Source organism: Nerophis ophidion, linkage group LG25 (genome assembly GCF_033978795.1).
Source record: "Nerophis ophidion isolate RoL-2023_Sa linkage group LG25, RoL_Noph_v1.0, whole genome shotgun sequence".
NCBI classification, from domain to species: domain Eukaryota; kingdom Metazoa; phylum Chordata; class Actinopteri; order Syngnathiformes; family Syngnathidae; genus Nerophis; species Nerophis ophidion.
This window is the reverse complement of record NC_084635.1, coordinates 40773322-40796929: the sequence shown is the minus strand read 5'-3', so window position 1 is coordinate 40796929 and position 23608 is coordinate 40773322. Positions and strand designations below refer to the sequence as shown.

Genomic DNA, 23608 nt, shown 5'->3' with positions numbered 1-23608 from the left:
TATATGTACATTATGTATATATGTGAATATATACATATATATACACATATTTACCTATACATATACATACATGTATATATATATATATATATATATACACATGTATATATATATATATATATATATATATATATATATATACATACACATATATAGATATATATACCGTATTTTTCGGACTATAAGCTGCAGTTTTTTTCATAGTTTGGCCAGGGGTGCGACTTATACTCAGGAGCGACTTATGTGTGAAATTATTAACACATTACCGTAAAACATCAAATAATATTATTTAGCTCATTCACGTAAGAGACTAGAAGTATAAGATTTCATGGGATTTATGGATTAGGAGTGAGAGATAGTTTGGTAAAGGTATAGCATGTTCTATATGTTATAGTTATTTGAATGACTCTCACCATAATATGTTAGGTTAACATAGCAGTTGGTTGTTTATGCCTCATATAACCTACACTTATTCAGCCTGTTGTTCACTATTCTTTATTTATTTTAAATTGCCTTTCAAATGTCTATTCTTGGTGTCGGGTTTTATCAAATACATTTCCCACAAAAGTGCGATTTATACTCCAGTGCGACTTATACTCTGAAAAATATGGTACATACATACATAGATATATATATATATATATATATATGTGTGTGTGTGTATACATATATATATATATATATGTATGTACATATGCATAAATATATATAGAGAGAAATTTATCACACCTGTTTATCTATTTTATAGAAAAATGTAGTTAACCATATAACTGTCACCTAATATTAGAAAAATATTGATTTAAACTCAAGAATCGAATTGTGTGATGCCAAAAGATTCACAGCCCTAGTGTGTGTGTGTGTGTGTGTACACATATATATATGTATGTATACATATATACACATATAGTATATAAACATTCATGTATACATATACATGTAGGTATATATATATATATGTATGTATGTATACATATATATACACATATATGTATACATACATACATATATATATATATATATACCAACATGTATATGTATACATATAGGTATATATATGTATGTATGTATGTCTACATATATATACACATACATATATATGTATACATACATACATACATATATATATATACCAACATGTATATGTATATACTATATGTGTATATATATGTACACATACATATATATATATACCAACATGTATATGTATATACTATATGTGTATATATATGTATACATACATACATATACCTACATGTATATGTATACATATACATGTAGGTATATGTGTGTATGTATGTGTACATATATATACACATTCATATATATACACAGTGTATACACATGTCCCTTTGATACCCTTCAAAACTAACTAAAAAACATTTATAAAAAAATATATGTACCTTGTGTCGGCAAATATTTGTGGCATTTTTTGAACACTCTGTGATGACCTTAGAATCAGCGCTAGTGCCGTTAGCGTTAGCACAGATGAGTAGTCAACCCTTGTAGTGCCTTCTCCTCCGCTGTAACAAATGTCTGCTTTGGCATCTTTTTTCCAAAAAGTTTGGTCTCCTCACAATTGAAGACTGGCTGTTGTATAAATCCCCCTTCACTTCAAAGTCAACTAACCAGCTAAAATGCTGTCTCAAAGCGGTTACCTAGCAACCAAACCTCTACAGCGAGACGGTGAGAGATTGGACACACTTCAAGTGTTTCTGATCTAAGAATGTGTGTGCCATTGCCATGCATTCCTTTTTAAGTCCACAGCTAATCCCTCCTTCTTGCCAGGCTGATTTTTTGGGCCCTTTTTGGACCCGTATGAAATAACCAACACCTGGTGAAAAGAAATAATGGCGAGCTAGCAAACAGGATGTGACGTAAGAGCCGTGTACAGGAAGTGATGTCGTCAAAAAAGCTAAAATTTGTAGTCGGAGCCCTGGTTGGTACAGGAAGGGATGTTTGGTGCTTTTGGTCCAGCCAAGGCGTTGGTGAATGGAGGTTCCTCAGTCTTTAGAGCGTACATCTTATATAAAGATCAGACTAGATGCAGGTAGGATTGTCAGGTGTCTTCTGAAAATACATTTATATTTCTACCATGTACACTAGATTTGCAGATGATGTTATATACAAATATATTCCCGTGTAAGTGCTTCTTTTGTCAACATTACAGCCTTCTAAAAAACTGTTACAACCTCCTTCTTTGCTCTGGTTGCTTCGATATTGAATGTCATTATTTCACATAGCACAGGAAATATCAAGTGAACTGAACACAAGCAGTCACATGGTACATAAGATATTTATTCATTATGACTGAATTATATATATTTTTTCATTGCACAATATTTTATTTAATTGTTTTCTTTCAGTATTTAACTACTTCATCATTATTGTAATCATATGTTAATCAATATGTTGCGATTTACTGAATTACTTCCGGTGAATGTATTTGATCTGTCAAACAGCCATCAAAGGTAGTGGGCGGGGCTAACAGGACTGCAGTCCAGTGATTGGTTTAAAAGGTTGGAAGTCTCCGGCAACATGAAGGATAGACTTATATTTATTTGACATATTTAGTATTACCAGTATGTGGAAGTAAGACATAGCGTTTACAGTAAAGGAATTTCTTACAGTTATTTACGCACTTTCTGAGTAACCAATCAGGTGTGAAGCCCCGCCCACTGACTTTGACTGACAATACATGCTGGGAAAAAAATGCATTACATCATAAAATAATCACATCAATAATTAATTACAGATAAATAATGAAACAATGAAATGATTCGATTGAATGTGATTTTCCAGGAAATAAATGGACACAATGTATTTACTCCACACATTTAGGTGGTTATTAAAAGATGAATGTATTTCATTGTTCTCCCATTTGAGCCTCCATTCTGTAAACTACAAGAACATTTTCATGCGGTGGCTGACAGAATGTGGTCACATGGTGCGACAATAAACTAAATAGATCAATGCAAACATATTGTTGACATGAAAACACACATTTTGTTTGTATTGCTTATTCCCCAACTGACTGCCAGCATGCCTGCTGCTTGAATGTTACCATAGGGCTGCAGGGCTTGCATAATGTCTCATTTGCATAATTGGCCACGACGCATGCGCATGTCATTTTGACAAGATGCTTTTGGGAGCCCCAAAACTTGAAAGGCAAAATAAATATGTTTAGAAATGAACTTCCTTCTGTCACTTATTGTGTTGTTTATTGTCCCGGGCAGGAGCACAGCAGGCCCCCGCTGCTCGTTGAGAAGAGCCATGCCTAATTTTACTCAATAAGAAGCAGAACACCTTGACAGGTTTGTCACTAGTCGCAGTACTTATAGAAGCAAAAGTTTTCTGCAGGGAAATATTTGTTTTTTTTTATAATTGTTAGATATAAATATATATATATATATATATATATATACATACATATGTATATATACATATATATATACACATAAATATATATACATACATACATATAAATACATATACATCTATAAATACATATATACATATAAAAATATATACATATGTATATATAAATATATATGTCCATATATATATATACACATATATATACACATACATACACATCTATACATACATACATATATATATATATATTTACATACACATATGTATACATTTATATATATATACATACATATATACGTATAAAAATGTATACATATATATGTATACATACGTACATATATATATAAATACATATATACACATACACATACATACATACATATACATCTATAAATACATATATACATATAAAAATATATACATATGTATATATAAATATATATGTCCATATATATATATACACATATATATACATTTATATATATACACATACATACACATCTATATATACATACATATATATATATATTTACATACACATATGTATACATTTATATATATATATACATATATACGTATAAAAATGTATACATATATATGTATACATACGTACATACATATATATAAATACATATATACACATACATATATATACATATAAATAGACATACATATATACATACACATATATACATATATATTATATACATATAAATATATATACATATGTATATATAGATATATATGTACATATATATATATATGTACATATATATATATATGTACATATATATATATATACACATATACATTCATATATATACACACACACATATATTTACATACACATATGTATACATTTATATATATATATATAGATATATATTATATACGTATAAAAATGTATACATATATATGAATATATACATACATACACATACATACATACATATAAATACACATACATATATACATACACATCTATACATATATATTATATATATTATATACATATAAAAATATATACATATGTATGTCTACATATATATGTACATATATATATACACATACATATATATATATACATATAAAAATATATACATATATATATATATATACACATATATATACATACATATATCCATACACATATATACACACACGTATACATTAATATATATATATATATATCCCCCCTGCTGGTGATGAAAGAAGAGTGCAGGTTGAGCAGCAGAGACAGTTCTTTTATCTACAAGTGCAGGGTGCCAAGGTGCAGATATTATGACATGATGTGATGATGCAACATGTCATTGAAAACAGAACACATCGCATGTGAAGAATCGCAAACATCAGTACATAATATTCCAATCAGGGTGTAAGCAGAGAACGGCAGGAGGTAGAATAACAATATTCCTGATAAGAGTCTTTGTGGGATGTAGAAATGTGACGGGCTGGTCTACCTGAAATGACGAGGGCTCCTGTCGCCGTGGCGACGGAGGCTGCTAGTGGCTGCTGCTCCTCCAGCGAGCGATGGCCATCTTCAGGGTGTGGTTGGGCGTCAGCAAGGTGGTAAGCAAGGGCAGGTTGGTCATGGGACTGGAACGCTGCTTGCTGTGGATCCACATGCTGATGGACTCCTTCTCATAGGAATAACCATCTGGGGGCACAGCAACACCCGCTTTATACTTCTACTCCACACTCATATCATACATCACATCAGCACACTTCTACTGTACACTCATATTATACATCACATCTGTATACTTCTACTGTACACTCATATCATGCATCACATCTGTATACTTCTACTGTACACTCATATCATGCATCACATCTGTATACTTCTACTGTACACTCATATCATGCATCACATCTGTATACTTCTACTGTACACTCATATCATGCATCACATCTGTATACTTCTACTGTACACTCATATAATACATCACATCTGTATACTTCTACTGTACACTCATATCATGCATCACATCTGTATACTTCTACTGTACACTCATATCATGCATCACATCTGTATACTTCTACTGTACACTCATATCATACATCACATCTGTATACTTCTACTGTACACTCATATCATACATCACATCTGTATACTTCTACTGTACACTCATATAATACATCACATCTGTATACTTCTACTGTACACTCATATCATACATCACATCTGTATACTTCTACTGTACACTCATATAATACATCACATCTGTATACTTCTACTGTACACTCATATCATGCATCACATCTGTATACTTCTACTGTACACTCATATAATACATCACATCTGTATACTTCTACTGTACACTCATATCATGCATCACATCTGTATACTTCTACTGTACACTCAAATCATGCATCACATTTGTATACTTCTACTGTACACTCATATCATACATCACATCTGTATACTTCTACTGTACACTCATATCATACATCACATCTGTATACTTCTACTGTACACTCATATCATGCATCACATCTGTATACTTCTACTGTACACTCATATCATGCATCACATCTGTATACTTCTACTGTACACTCAAATCATGCATCACATCTGTATACTTCTACTGTACACTCATAATACATCACATCTGTATACTTCTACTGTACACTCTTATCATGCATCACATCTGTATACTTCTACTGTACACTCATATCATGCATCACATCTGTATACTTCTACTGTAAACTCATAATACATCACATCTGTATACTTCTACTGTACACTCATATAATACATCACATCTGTATACTTCTACTGTACACTCATATCATGCATCACATCTGTATACTTCTACTGTACACTCATATCATGCATCACATCTGTATACTTCTACTGTACACTCATATAATACATCACATCGGTATACTTCTACTGTACACTCATCATACATCACATCTGTATACTTCTACTGTACACTCATATAATACATCACATCTGTATACTTCTACTGTACACTCATATCATACATCAGCACACTTCTACTGTACACTCATATCATACATCACATCTGCACACTTCTACTGTACACTCATATCATACATCACATCTGTATACTTCTACTGTACACTCGTATCATACATCACATCTGTATACTTCTACTGTACACTCGTATCACACATCATATCTGTATACTTCTACTGTACACTCATATCATACATCACATCTGTATACTTCTACTGTACACTCATATACATCACATCTGTATACTTCTACTGTACACTCGTATCATACATCACATCTGTATACTTCTACTGTACACTCGTATCATACATAACATCTGCATACTTCTACTGTACACTCATATCATACATCACATCAGCACACTTCTACTGTACACTCATATCATACATCACATCTGTATACTTCTACTGTACACTCATATCCTACATCACATCTGTATACTTCTACTGCACACTCATATCATACATTACATCTTTATTATTATCTTTATACTTCTACTGTACACTTGTGTTACATTACATCATTATTATATTATACTTCTACTGTACACATATCTTACATGACATATTTATTGTTATCTTTAGACTTCTACAGTACACTTATACATTACATCTTTATTAGTATATTTATACTTCTACTGTACACTTGTGTTACATTACATCTTTATTTTTATATTTATACTCTACTGCACACTTATATCTTACTTGACATAGTTATTGTCTTTATACTATTACTGTACACTTATATATTACATCTTTATTATTGTATTTATACTTCTACTGCACACTTATGACACATTACATCTTTATTAGTATATTTATACTTCTACTGTACACTAATGTTACACTACATCTTTATTATTATATTTATACTCTAATGCACACTTATCTTACAACGTATTGTCTTTATACTATTACTGTACACTTATATATTACATCTTTATTATTGTATCTATACTTCTACTGTACACTTATGATACATTACACCTTTATTATTCTGTTTTTACTTTTACTTTACACTTATATCTTACATAACATATTTATTATCTTAATACTTCTACTGTACACTTAAACATTACATCTTTATTATATGTAAACTTCTACTGCACACTGATATCATACATCACATGTTTATTATCTTTATACTTCTACTGTACACTTATATGATACATCACATGGTTATTATGTTTTATTTATTTACTTGGGAGTTTTAATCTATACAAAGTGCAATATATGTTATTAATTATAAATTGTTAATTTAACCTTACTTTTGTAGGTAAAAACCGCAACTATTACAGCCAAAAATGTGATTTATTATTTAAAATCGCCAACTAACATTCTAATTTACATCTGGCAGTTCGGATCGCTAATCACTCAGTGGAAACTAGCATGCTAATTGCTAGCAGCTAGGACCGCCAATCGCTAGGTGGCAAGTAGCGTGCTAATTATGGGCTGGCAGGTAGATGGCTAACATAAATACAACATCATTAGTCATATTTACAACAGGTAGATGGCAAACATAAATACAACATCATTAGTCATATTTACTACAGGTAGATGGCTAACATAAATACAACATCATTAGTCATATTTACTACAGGTAGATGGCTAACATAAATACAACATCATTAGTCATATTTAGTACAACTTCACTACAGTGTGTTGGATTGATGTTGGATTTAAAACATTTACATTTGAGGACATAGTGCACGATAAAGAAATATATATTTTTAAACTCATCAAGCAACAGTGAATGAGCGCCCTGCAGTACCTCTGCAACGCCACTAGGGGTGTGAGGTGGTGTAAATACATCCCAGCTGCATGCAAAGAACACAACACATGACAGCACTGTGTCATGCTGACTAAATATGACCGTGGGTATGGTGTCAGGTGCTGATCAAAGTAGGATTGGTGTGGACTGGCTGCTCACCTGCGGCAAGGACAGGCTCTCTCATCAGCTCTCTGGTGATGGGACACAGGAACTCGTCAGGGATGCCACAACACGTCCAATCCTTCTTCAGCTCCTCCACCTTTCTCAGGACCTTGCAGCGCAGTCCCAGTGATTCTGTGTACGTACACACACACACACACACACACACACACACACACACACACACACACACACACACACACACACACACACACACACACACACACACACACGTCAGAAATGTCCACGTGGGGACCTCTAACCAAAACACACACCAGTTGTCACACACCCAAGTCATGAACATTCACCTCCAAGGGACCATTTAAAAAAAAAAGGAAAAGATGAATAGGTGTGGTATTTATTGAAAAAAAATATATATATATATGTATAGGTAAGGTGTACTATACTATAGTATTGTATGGTATTTATTTAAAAAATGGGAAACACGCATAGGTATGGTATTTTTTTTTCTTAAAGAAACATGCATAGATAGGAATGTTATGGTATATTATGGTATGATATATATTAAAAAATATGTAACATGCATAGGTATGGTACGGTATTATTTTTCTTTAAAAAGAAACATGCATGGATAGGAATGTTATGGTATGGCATGGTATATATTTTAAAAATATGAAAGATGCATAGGTATGGTATGATATGGTATTAATTAAAAAAAGAAAACATGCAAAAATATGGTATGGTATTAATTAATACATTAATAAGCTTTTTTTTTTTAAAGGAAACATGTATAAGTATGTTATGGTATTTTTTTTACAAAAGGAAACATGCATAGCTATTGTATTTATTCAAAAAAATAAAAATAAACATGCATAGGTATGGTATGGTTTGCTATTTATCTAAAAAATAAGGAAACGTGCATAGGTATGGTATGGTGTGGTATTTATTAAAAAAAAAAAAAGATGCATAAAGCCTAATAGAAGGACATGTTCTATTCTATTGATTGCAATGCTTTGGAGCGGCAGGTGACTGACATGTCAGGTTGTGGTCTCACCAGGACAGAAACACACACACACACACACACACACACACACACACACACACACACACACACACACACACACACACACACACACACACACCTTGGCTGTGTGACTAAAAGGTGAACACAAAGTGTGAGCAGCGGTGTCAGACAAGAAGAAGAAAGTGAGAGTAAAGATGATCTGTTCACAAGTGACATACCACAATTGACATACCACAAGTGACGTACCACATGTGACATACCACATGTGACGTACCACATGTGACGTACCACAAGTGACGTACCACAAGTGACATACCACAAGTGACATACCACATGTGACATACCACATGTGACGTACCACAAGTGACATACCACAAGTGACGTACCACATGTGACGTACCACATGTGACGTACCACAAGTGACATACCACAATTGACATACCACAAGTGACGTACCACAAGTGACGTACCACATGTGACGTACCACATGTGACGTACCACAAGTGACGTACCACAAGTGACGTACCACAAGTGACGTACCACATGTGACGTACCACATGTGACGTACCACAAGTGACATACCACAATTGACATACCACAAGTGACGTACCACATGTGACATACCACATGTGACGTACCCAATGTGACGTACCACATGTGACGTACCACAAGTGACGTACCACAAGTGACGTACCACAAGTGACGTACCACAAGTGACGTACCACAAGTGACGTACCACAAGTGACGTACCACAAGTGACATACCACAAGTGACATACCACATGTGACATACCACAAGTGACATACCACATGTGACATACCACAAGTGACATACCACAAGTGACATACCACAAGTGACATACCACATGTGACATACCACAAGTGACATACCACATGTGACGTACCACAAGTAACATACCACAATTGACATACCACAAGTGACGTACCACATGTGACATACCACATGTGACGTACCCAATGTGACGTACCACATGTGACGTACCACAAGTGACGTACCACAAGTGACGTACCACAAGTGACGTACCACAAGTGACATACCACAAGTGACATACCACATGTGACATACCACATGTGACATACCACAAGTGACATACCACATGTGACATACCACAAGTGACATACCACAAGTGAAATACCACATGTAACATACCACATGTAACATACCACAAGTGACATACCACATGTGACATACCACAAGTGACATACCACATGTAACATACCACAAGTGACATACCACAAGTGACATACCACATGTAACATACCACAAGTGACATACCACAAGTGACATACCACATGTGACATACCACAAGTGACATACCACATGTGACATACCACAAGTGACGTACCACATGTGACATACCACAAGTGACGTACCACAAGTGAAATACCACATGTAACATACCACAAGTGACATACAACATGTGACATACAACATGTGACATACCACATGTGACATACCACATGTGACATACCACAAGTGACATACCACAAGTGACATACCACAAGTGACATACCACAAGTGACATACCACATGTGACATACCACATGTGACATACCACATGTGACATACCACAAGTGACATACCACATGTGACATACCACATGTGACATACCACATGTGACATACCACATGTGACATACCACAAGTGACATACCACAAGTGACATACCACAAGTGACATACCCCATGTGACATACCACAAGTGACATACCCTATGTGACATACCACAAGTGACATACCCTATGTGACATACCACATGTGACATACCGCAAGTGACATACCGCAAGTGACATACCACAAGTGACATACCACATGTGACATACCACATGTGACATACCACATGTGACATACCACATGTGACATACCACATGTGACATACCACATGTGACATACCACAAGTGACATACCACAAGTGACATACCACATGTGACATACCACATGTGACATACCACAAGTGACATACCACAAGTGACATACCACAAGTGACATACCACAAGTGACATACCACATGTGACATACCACATGTGACATACCACAAGTGACATACCACATGTGACATACCACATGTGACATACCACATGTGACATACCACAATTGACATACCACAAGTGACATACCACATGTGACATACCACAATTGACATACCACAAGTGACATACCACATGTAACATACCACAAGTGACATACCACATGTGACATACCACAAGTGACATACCACAAGTGACATACCACAAGTGACATACCACATGTAACATACCACAAGTGACATACCACAAGTGACATACCACAAGTGACATACCACAAGTAACATACCACATGTAACATACCACAAGTGACATACCACAAGTGACATACCACATGTGACATACCACAAGTGACATACCACATGTGACATACCACAAGTGACATACCACAAGTGACATACCACAAGTGACATACCGCATGTGACATGCCGCATGTGACGTACCGCATGTGACGTACCGCATGTGACGTACCGCATGTGACGTACCGCAAGTGACGTACCGCAAGTGACGTACCGCAAGTGACGTACCGCAAGTGACGTACCGCAAGTGACGTACCGCAAGTGACGTACCGCAAGTGACGTACCGCAAGTGACGTACCACAAGTGACGTACCACAAGTGACGTACCACAAGTGACATACCACATGTGACATACCACATGTGACATACCACATGTGACATACCACAAGTGACATACCACAAGTGACATACCACAAGTGACATACCACAAGTGACATACCACATGTGACATACCACAAATGACATACCACAAGTGACATACCACATGTGACATACCACATGTGACATACCACAAGTGACATACCACATGTGACATACCACAAGTGACATACCACAAGTGACATACCACAAGTGACATACCACAAGTGACATACCACAAGTGACATACCACAAGTGACATACCACAAGTGACATTCCACAAGTGACATACCACAAGTGACAGTCCACAAATGACATACCACATGTAACATACCACAAGTGACATTCCACAAATTACATACCACATGTAACATTCCACAAGTGACATACCACATGTAACATACCACAAGCGACATTCCACAAATGACATACCACAAATGACATACCACAAGTGACATACCACGCAGCTTCATCAACATCCACTTCACTCCCATCAACTAAGAGCATAAGCCCCTCCCACAATCTGCCTTGTGTTTCATTACCTTCTCTCCCAGGAGAGAAAAACAACAACTCTATTTGGCTAAAAAGCACATTTTGTCCCCAGTAGTTGATTGTTCATCCTGCTGCCATTCCTTTACCACTTTTGAGGTGTGTTTGGGGTCATTGTCCTGTTGGAACACCCAACTGTGCCCAAGACCCAACCTCCGAGCTGATGATTTTAGCTTGTCCTGAACAATTTGGAGCTAATCCTCCTTTCTCATTGTCCCATTTAAAGCAGCAGTTGCATTGGCAGCAAAACAGGCCCAGAGCATAATACTACCACCACCATGATTGACAGTAGGAATGGTGTTTTTGGGATTAAATGTCTCAACTTGTTCTTCTCCAAACATATTGCTGAGTATTGTGTCCAAACAGCTCTGTTTTTGTTTCATCTGACATCACATGGACAAAGTTAATACCTTATCTTTATATATATATATATATATATATATATATATATATATATATATATATATATATATATATATATATATATAGAGAGAGAGAGAGACAGAGAGTATTTGAAAATTCTACTCCTCCCTTGTTTATTTCCGTAACAACCTTCTTAAAGTTTTGTAATGAATCAGAAATATCTAGCAGCTAAAATGTGCCACACATGGATAAGTGTGAAGAGTGTTTTACCATCATGCACTCTAATGGATTCAAATGGGTGTAATGTTGACGTTTCTATGGTGTTTGGACATGTTTCATAATATCCACAAAGTTCAGTGACCAGGTGTGTTGACCTTTATGTTAGTTGCCCCCCCCCCTTTTTTTTTTTTGCACCATGACTAGGGAAGGTTGTTTGTATTGTGTTCTATAAGTACTGTGAGAGTCCTGGTGTACAGGCTCTCAGTTACATTTTGTCTCCTCGTGCGTTCCCAAAAGCAGTAAAGTGATCTTCCTCACCTACATGCAGGTCTGTGGTTAGTGTTTCCTTGGTGAGAGCCAGCAGCTCCGTGCCGTCGATGTTGTTGGTCCTGAAGGTGTCCACCAGTCCTTCCAGCAGCCACGCACACACGTCCTCCTCCGACCAATCACAGAGCAGCAGCTTGGAGCGGCCTGTGGACGTGGACGCTGAGGGGACAAGGCAGAGCGAGACGGCTCTTTGACAGGGTGTTTTTTTTTTTTTTTCCCTTCTTCTTTCCTTTCATGTAAAAAGGCCAAATGTTATCTTGGAATCCTGCCGACTATTGACCCGGGAGCCCAGATCTAAGTGACTTTATGGATTCATCCTAAGAGCTTTCATTGACAAAGGAGCCAGAAATAAAAGCTGAGATGGTAAGTGCAGGAGTCCAGGGTGTAAAAGGATCAAGTGTGAGACTTTATGGCTGCAAATATCCTAAGAGAAGATATGAAATAGCCTAAAACCTCTTGGAAGATCAACATTGAAGTTGTCAATCAGCTTTATCTCGAGTAAAGATCCACCCATTGTCAGCGCCCTTATCTGCCATTTTCAAATATACAGTACCACCTTTTGTACACACGTGATACTACTATTTAGGATTTTAAAAATAGTCAAGTAGCTACAAATAACCACTGATCAAGCAAAAGCCTTTTTGCCTTACTCCTGGCCACGCCCCCTTCTACAGTACATTTGTTTTGCCAGGATATCCAGTTTTTGTACTTCTTTCCCGGCGTCTTTTCGGTTGTTTTGGCGACTGAAACGATCAAGCCTGCGTTCGCAACACTCGCAGTGTGGGCTCATTAAAGGAGCGCCACCAGTTTCATGTTCCATCATTCAATCAAAGAACGCGATGGACATGAAGATGACAATAAAGATATCTCTGCCAAAACATCAAAACTTTGTGTTAATATCTTTGTGTAAATATAGATTTTAACACGGGACGGTATAGCTCGGTTGGTAGAGTGGCCGTGCCAGAAACTTGAGGGTTGCAGGTTCGATTCCCGCTTCCGCTATTCTAGTCACTGCCGTTGTGTCCTTGAGCAAGACACTTTACCCACCTGCTCCCAGTGCCACCCACACTGGTTTAAATTAACATAGATATTGGGTTTCACTATGTAAAGCGCTTTGAGTCACTAGAGAAAAGCGCTATATAAATATAATTTATATTGGCCGTGCAAACAACCTGAGGGTTCCAGGTTCGATCCCCACCTTCTACCAACCTCGTCACGTCCGTTGTGTCCTTGAGCAAGACACTTCACCCTTGCTCCTGATGGGTCCTGGTTAGGGCCTTGCAAGGCAGCTCCTGCCATCAGTGTGTGAATGAATGGGTGAATGTGGAAATAGGGTCAAAGCGCTATGAGTACATTGAAGGTAGAAAATGATAACCCATTTACCTCCTCTGCTTTTTTTTTTGCCAGGATATCCTGTTTTTGTCCTTCTTTCCTGGCGTCTTTACGGTTGTGTTTTGATTGTTTTGGCTACTGAAACGATCAAGCCTGCGTTCGCAACACTCGCAGTGTGGGCTCATTAAAGGAGCGCCACCAGTTTCATGTTCCGTCATTCAATCGAAGAACGCGATGGACATGAAAATGACAAAAAAGATATCTCTGCCAAACATCAAACCTTTGTGTTAATATCTTTGTGTAAATATAGATTTTAACACGGGACAGTGTGGCGTGGTTGGGAGAGTGGCCGTACCAGCAACTTGAGGGTTGCAGGTTGGATTCCCGCTTCCGCTATTCTAGTCACTGCCGTTGTGTCCTTGAGCAAGACACTTTACCCACCTGCTCCCAGTGCCACCCACACTGGTTTAAATTAACATAGATATTGGGTTTCACTATGTAAAGCGCTATATAAATATAATTTATATTGGCCGTGCAAACAACCTGAGGGTTCCAGGTTCGATCCCCACCTTCTACCAACCTCGTCACGCCCGTTGTGTCCTTCAGCAAGACACTTCACCCTTGCTCCTGATGGGTCCTGGTTAGGGCCTTGCAAAGCAGCTCCTGCCATCAGCATGTGAATGAATGGGTGAATGTGGAAATAGAGTACATTGAAGGTAGAAAATGATAACCCATTTACCTCCTCTGCTTTATTTTGTCAGGATATCCTGTTTTTGTCTTTCTTTCCTGGCGTCTTTACGGTTCTGTTTTGATTGTTTTGGCTACTGAAACGATCAAGGCTGCGTTCGCAACACTCGCAGTGTGAGCTCATAAAGGAGCGCCACCAGTTTCATGTTCCGTCATTCAATGGAAGAACGCAACGGATATATAATATTCATGTTTAAATATATTTTACTGCAAATAAATATAAACTACAAATATCGCTTATCGGCCTCCTTGACTACTAAAAATGTATATCGTATCGGCCCTGAAAAAACCTTCTTGGTGGATCTCTAATCTTAAGACTAGATAAAAATGAAGAAAAGTACCCATCCTACCTTCAGATGATGTCCCAGTAGATTGTTCTGGAAGACGCAGAAGAAGAGAAGGCTTCATATCAATGCACACAAACTAAAATGTTCTTTGTGGCATGTAAAACTCACCAGGCAGCGACTTCCCGGCTGCAGTCAAGCAGGTAGAGAGCAAACATCAGACATCCAGACATTATTCCTGACATGATGATGATATTGTGTGCCTCCATCTCACCGGGGCCAGTGCAGCCATCTTCCAGCCTCCAGATGTTGACCGTCTTGTCCATGGATCCTGTGGCGATGAGTGGTGAGGTCGGAGAGCAGCAACACGCCGTCACATACCTGCAGAAGGTCATCATCACTGTCTCTTACTCATCATTATCACATGTCATTTCCCCACTTGTGTGACTCAAGTTAAAACAATATCTGTGATAAGTGGTGAATGTGTTTTTCCATTTCCACTTTCATTTTATTGGCAGTTTAGTTAAGAGTCTGTGAACCCCTCCCCAAGATTTCTTCTTTTTTCCCCCTATCTCAGGTTTTTGAAGTTTTTCCTTGCCCAAATGTTTGTTCAGATTAAGGGATGTCATTGAGGCACCTGTGATTGATTACTTGAAAAAGACAATTGTTTATTTGGCAACACTAAATGGTCCCTAGTGTGTGAATGATGTCTATCTGTGTTGGCTCTGCGATGAGGTGGCGACTTGTCCAGGGTGTACCCCGCCTTCCGCCCGAATGCAGCTGAGATAGGGTTCAGCGCCCCTCGCAACCCCAAAAAGGACAAGCAGTAGAAAGTGGATGGATGGATATTGCAATCAATGGTTACAAGTTAAATAGGAACAATTGCATGTTTCACAATCTTTATGTGATGCAAGAATATGTTTTTTTCTTTTTTTTATACATTTTAAACCACAAAAAAAACAATGTACTTATTTGGAGTCATTAATTTCGCCTTCTATGAAGACATCTGAAAAAACACCAACAGTACTCCATTTACATCTCGACCCCTGCAAGCAGTTATTACAGGAGCTAACGCAGAGGAACTACTTTTAGTAACACTGATGTGACGTCACTATTGACATATTAAACTGCTGCATCGCCTCAGACTTGGTGAAAGTTCATTCCAGATTGTAACTCATGCCTCTCACTTATAAAGTAGAAGGCTGTGGATATAAACATAAAGTTGGTCAACTTTGAAATCCAACTTAGACCCGGGGACTACCACCACGGTGACGTCATTATCTAAACGAGGAACACAAGTCTTGTGCTGAAAGATATAAACATCCCATCAGTCTGTATCCCAGTGAGAGCAGACATTGTACAGTAAGTGGTTGTTTTATTATGTTTGTATATCTTGTTTATCTCTTAAAAATGTTGCTACATTATGCTTCTTGTTGGACTAAATCTGCATCTGTTTAGCACACATCTTCTAAAACATGTAGACCGTCCTCCTTATATTCAGGCTCAAAAACAAAAGTTGGTCTGGATAGCCTGCTGATCATCAGCCGCAGCAGGATGGATGGATATATATATATATATATATATATATATATATATATATATATATATATATATATATAAATATACACACACACACACACACACACACAATATTTGGGTATCTTTTCTAATAATGTCTATACTGTAAACCTTGAGTTGTTAAAGTTTGAGTGCACCTCTCTCCTCAAGTGTGTATGAGTGGATGTGTGTCTGTATGAAGGGTTTGCGTGAACAAAGTATGACTGTTTGTCATTTTAACTGTAAAATCTAATAAAATATATTCGCAAAAAAAAAAAAAAAAGTTTCTGGATCATCAATTGTCCCAAAGTAGTAATTGTTGTCCCTCATCAAGTCTGCCATGATTAGTAGATTAGGAAAGTGAACATTAATACGCCACGCATGCTTAAAATGATCAAAATATGTATATATTACATGTTATTATGAATGTTGCTAGATATTACATATATACTTAGTTTGTATATAAAACATTTGTATTTTTTTGTATGTTTTACAGTGCTTTATAGGCAGAACAGAGTGACTATTTAAGACATGACAAAGGAGGTATTTGATACTTAGAAGAGTTTACATGTTGTGTTTTTTGTTCAATCCCAGAAAGACTTTGACTTAAAATTGAATCCTGGCTTTGTAGATACACTGAGACAAAGTCTATGCTCATTTTGTTTCTCAAACTGCACCAATTGTCAGAATTTTCAACAAACTGGAAGGGTTTTGTCCTGAGGATTATCCGTGATTTGTACATTTTTAGAATGTGCTTGTTTTGTTTTTGGCCAAAGTAGAACAAAGAAAACAACCTGGAGTTGTCCTTATTTTTAAGTTATCATGCCATAATTTTACCCTTCCGGCCCACTTGGGAAAAGATTTTCCTCCATGTGGCCGCTGAGCTAAAATGAGTTTGACACCCCTGGCTTAACCTATTGTTACTATAACAATCTACAAGGTTAATATAGGTTGCTTCTCTTTCGTCCCCTCCATTTTTCTGCATTCTTTTGTATCTGTAGTTATCATGTAATACATGTAATGTTGCATTTGAACAACTGTATGGTTGATAATAGACATAAATTATTGGTATTATTAATTATCAATAGCATTATTTCTATTGGTATTTGTATTGTTCCATTTGGTGTAGTAACTTTCATTGTCATTTCTGTATTATTATTTATTTCACTAACTGCTTCTTTGCTATCACTTTTACCATCATATTTGTACATATCCTATTTGCTGATGTTGCTCCACTTTTTTGTCTTATCTCACCTCTTGTCCCCACAATTTCCCCCTCTGTCATCCTTTTTTTCTCTTTCTTTCTCCTCCAGCTTTGATTGATTGAGTGAAACTTCATTATTAGATTGCACAGTACAGTACATATTCCATACAATTGAGCACTAAATGGTAACACCCCAATAAGTTCCCCTCATCGACGTCCCACTGGGGTGAGTTTTTCCTTGCCCTTATGTGGGCTGTGTACCGCGGATGTCGTTGTGGCTTGTGCAGCCCTTGGAGACACTTGTGATTTAGGGCTATATAAATAAACATTGATTGATTGATTTTTCAACTTGTTTAAGTCGGTCGGGGTCCACGTTAATCAATTCTGGCAAAAGCTCCGGCCCGGCTGCACCAAATGTAGGGGTGGGCAAATTAATGCGTTAATTACACATTAACTCATCAATCTATTAACGCCGACAATTATTTTATCGCACATTTGCGTATGTTGTTTACATGTTTTTATTTTGTTAACGCCTTTTCTTAACAAGATGGCATCTCCCGGATGTACTTCGGCATTGAGGGGCTCTTGGTAAAGATGGAACATTTGGCAAAAATACCGGACAATTCTGCAAATTTGATGGCTGGCTTACAGCGTGGTCACTCCGGGATCACTTACGACCGCCAGACAATTCTGAATGTGGATAGATCGGGCCGTTTTGGACTGAATGACGCGTGCTTGCTAGACCGGCTAGCTAGCATGGGAATACTTTGCCGGCTACATCCAGCGGCCTGTGAAGCAGCGGAGTATATGTGTTGTCTGTCTATTTATGAATAATGCAGACCAGGAGTGTTGGCTGAGTTCTTAACGTTTGCTTTCAGAGCGTGCATATCACAACATACAAGATGTCGTCATGGCAACACAACCTATACCGGGCTACCGCGCATGCTCCTCACTCCTGTTGCATGCTGGGTAGGGTAGTTCTTTTTTCCCCTGGCTCATAACATCACAATATAGTACCATGTATATGATGCCTTCAGTTTATCAAAGCACCAAGCAAACAATCGGAAAATTCCCATCATATCAATTCCTAGATATGGTCATAATTATTTTAAGTGCACAACGCAGAATAAACACAACATTATTAATATTGCTACTACGGATAATTTGATCAAAAATTCCCTAAAACAGCCCACTACCTATAATATAGGTTTTTTAAACATAAGACCCTGATAAAAAAAATGTTTCTGCTGTTACCTCAGAAATTGCCTGTTCAGATGTTATGATTGTGGCTCAGAGATTTGTATGTAGATTATATTTATTTTCCATAACAAACAGGATAACTTAAATACCCTAGCAGTGGCAATAAGCTTAAATGTTTGTATTTACATTTTTTTGAGTTGATTTTCATAAAATATGCTATTTAACTGCTACTGTTTAACAAGTACTGATTTAAATTGTGTTCGCACAACAAATGTTTTGGCGCTTTTGTTCATGTGGGAGAATATTCCAATAAAGGTGCACTACACACTACTTTTGAATTCATTATTGGGCTTTGCGTATACAATGCAGTTAATCGCGATTAATCGGAGAAATAGTGCGATTAACTAAGATTAAAATTTTTAATCGTTGCCCAGCCCTAACCAAATGATAATATAAATACATTTAATAAAGTCAAATACAAATAAGGCAATGAGAAAAGTATCCCACACTTGGCTTTTGTAAAGTAAATATGAACAGCTGATATGGGCATCTATATCTACTGTATGATTTGCCTGAGAAGCTGGACAGGACAAAAAAATATATAAAAAATAAATAAATCAAATAAAATAAATGATTTATTTGCCAATCATTTGACAGCCCTAGTAAAAATTTTCCATCGAGATTTGACATGAGAGGACTTGATAAAGTTAGAAAGACCTACCTTTCATGTTGACTCAGTGTGTAAAGCAGCGCAGCATTTTTCTGCAGAGTACAAAAAAACGTGATGAAAAACTAAAAAAAAGGTGAGAGGGTGACTTTGTAGACAAAGAAACTCACTGCGTCATATATTGTCACGGTTTTGTCCACAGAGCTGGAACGACAACGACACAAATATTCTGTGAGACTTAGCCATTGGGAAATGAAGTGATGCATGTCGCCATCTAGTGGCCACATCACTCCACGTCTCTGCTGCCTTTAAACGCCAGGAGAGGAATATACAGACAAGTGTTGTAGAAGACAACCAGGCTGCGGTGTGTTCCTTACCCAGACACCAGCAGCTGTCCGTCTGAGGAGAAGGCACATGTGAGGACGGGAGCTGAATGCTCAGTTAGCGTGTGCAACAACTGCATCCTGAACACTGCCAGAGAGAGAGAGAGAGAGAGAGAAGGTGTGTGAGGCGGGGAGAACTTCTCACTTGGAAGATGACTTACTGTACCTCCGGAGGTCATCTTGGTCACTGTCCACACCTTCACATGGTTGTCTTGTCCACACGACGCCAGGCGGAACTGCACCACCTGACTGTCTGCAAAACAAGGTGTCAAACTCAGCTGACAATGGCCGTCGTCATGTCCTTAACCCCGCTTCTCGTCTTTCAGGTGTTTTCTTCCATCTTGAAAAAAGGATGAGATCCTCTCCTCCTAGCACAGGGGTAGGGAACCTATGGCTCTAGAGCAGGGGTCGGGAACCTTTTTGGCTGAGAGAGCCATGGAAGCCAAATACTTTAAAATGTATTTCCGTGAGAGCCATATAATATTTTTTTAACACGGAATACAACTAAATGTGTGCATTTTTATGTAAAACCAACATTAGGGTATAAAACGTCTGTTATTCTTTTTAATAACATTTTTATTCTGAAGCTAACTAATAATGATTAAAATACTTCTTACCATTCCTGACTTCTTGAACAGGTGTGGTTGAAAACGGATGGCTGGATAAAAATGCATTAGAGTTTTTAACACTGATTACCAGTGGAATTATTCATTACTTATTGTGTTAAGCAATGTCAGCTAAGTGGAATTTTTCATTACTTATCGTGTTAAGCAATGTCAGCTAAGATTTATCCGAGAGTCAGATGCAGTCATCAAAAGAGCAATATCTGGCTCGAGAGCCATAGGTTCCCTACCCCTGGACTAGAGCGTCGCATGCGTGATGTCTGAAGGAGTGTTTTCATGCATATTTTCCATGTAATCAAGCTGGCGCCGTTAGCATTAGCTAATATGCTAACACGTTCACAAGTGTCTGTGTTAGTATAACTAGCGTACAACGGCATTCTTTTTGTATTGTTTCACTTCCACAAATTCCTCAGTAAATTCCCCAAATGGTCAGCATGGAGTTATTGAGTCTGCTGGTGGGTCCATGACCATGACTTCTGTTTTGTTTGATCATCCGTTTTACTGCCATGTTACAGAAACTGTTTGGGAACAATGAAGGTAAATAAACATTTACAGAATATTTCTGTATAAATAACTCATTTCACAACGTATACCGTATTTCCTTGAATTGCCGCCGGGGCGCTAATTAATTTAAAACCTCTTCTCACTCCGGCGTTTACCAAAGGCATGCGGTAAATTTAGGCCTGCGCTTATAAATTTGAGTGTGTTGTAAGGATACCATCATGAAAAGCACATTTAATAAAAAAAACAACATTATTATGGTCTTACCTTTACTTAAAAATAAAGTCCATGCGCAGCTCCTTCTGATCAAAAGCATCGATAACTTGTTTATAGAAGTCTTCCTTATCTTTCTTCAGTTTTAAAAGTCTCTCTGTCTCGATGGAGATCTTCCTTTATAACCTCCTGCTTCGATTGAAAGTCCAGTTTAGAAAACTGTTTTATTTTAGATATGTAATCCTCCATGTTAAAAGTGCAAGCGAGAGGAAAAAATAAAAGGATCGCTGCTCACTCTTGCTGCTTGTTGTCACTTCTTCTGCAGCCGAGTAGTCGCAAGAAGGATCACTAGCGCCCTCATATTTGACACACGCAGCTACGGTATATTAATAAAACATAGCTGCTTACTGTTCTTTTTAGCATATTCAATAGCTTGGACCTTAAATCCTACTGAATAGCTCTTAATCTTCTTCCCTTTATGCGATTTCAAATGATTGAATTCAGCCTCCTCCATTTTGAAAATGATGACAGTTGAAGTGTCACTCGTGACGTGACGGGTTTGACCCGGCGGAAATTCTAGGCATATGCTCATTATTTGGCAAAACGAGTTTGACCCGGCGTTAATCCTGAGCCAACGGTAATGCTAAGCATTCGCTAATTATTTTGCGAAACGAGTTTGACCCGGCAGTAATTCTAGGCAGGCGCATACTATATACCCGGCGGCAATTCAAGGAAATCTAGTATATACAGTGGGGCAAAAAAGTATTTAGTCAGCCAGCGATTGTGCAAGTTCTCCCACTTAAAATGATGACAGAGGTCTGTAATTTTCATCATAGGTACACTTCAACTGTGAGAGACAGAATGTGAAAAAAAATCTAGGAATTCACATTGTAGGAATTTTAAAGAATTTATTTGTAAATTATGGTGGAATATAAGTATTTGGTCACCTCAAACAAGGAAGATGTCTGGCTCTCACAGACCTGTAACTTCTCCTTTAAGAAGCTCTTCTGTCCTCCACTCGTTACCTGAATTAATAGAACTTGTTTGAACTCGTTATCCGTATAAAAGACACCTGTCCACAGCCTCAAACAGTCAGACTCCAAACTCCACTATGGCCAAGACCAAAGAGCTGTCGAAGGACACCAAGAAAATAATTGTAGACCTGCACCAGACTGGGAAGAGTGAATCTACAATAGGCAAGCAGCTTGGTGTGGAAAAAAATCATCTATGGGAGCAATTATCAGACAATGGAAGACATACAAGACCACTGATAATCTCCCTCGATCTGGGGCTCCACGCAAGATCTCATCCCGTGGGGTCAAAATGATCATGAGAACGGTGAGAAAAAATCCCAGAACAACAGGGGGGGACCTGGTGAATGACCTGCAGAGAGCTGGGACCAAAGTAACAAAGGTTACCATCAGTAACACACTATGTTGACAGGGAATCACATCCTGCAGTGCCAG

At 37.4% G+C, this 23608-nt stretch overlaps 1 protein-coding gene across 1 annotated transcript in view; it reads right to left on the bottom strand.

The window, feature by feature from the left end:
• Positions 1–4598: 4598 nt before the first annotated feature.
• Positions 4599–23608, bottom strand: part of wdsub1 (WD repeat, sterile alpha motif and U-box domain containing 1) — a 29104-nt gene continuing 10094 nt past the window's right edge. The window contains exons 4-13 of the mRNA XM_061887614.1: positions 20972–21058; positions 20800–20893; positions 20593–20626; positions 20477–20517; positions 16069–16175; positions 15966–15983; positions 15861–15887; positions 13423–13590; positions 8291–8425; positions 4599–5032 (exon numbers count right to left, since the gene is read on the bottom strand). Of these exons, the coding sequence (XP_061743598.1) occupies positions 4878–5032; positions 8291–8425; positions 13423–13590; positions 15861–15887; positions 15966–15983; positions 16069–16175; positions 20477–20517; positions 20593–20626; positions 20800–20893; positions 20972–21058 (866 nt within the window). The 3' untranslated portion in view covers positions 4599–4877. The remainder of the gene's footprint in view (positions 5033–8290; positions 8426–13422; positions 13591–15860; positions 15888–15965; positions 15984–16068; positions 16176–20476; positions 20518–20592; positions 20627–20799; positions 20894–20971; positions 21059–23608) is intronic.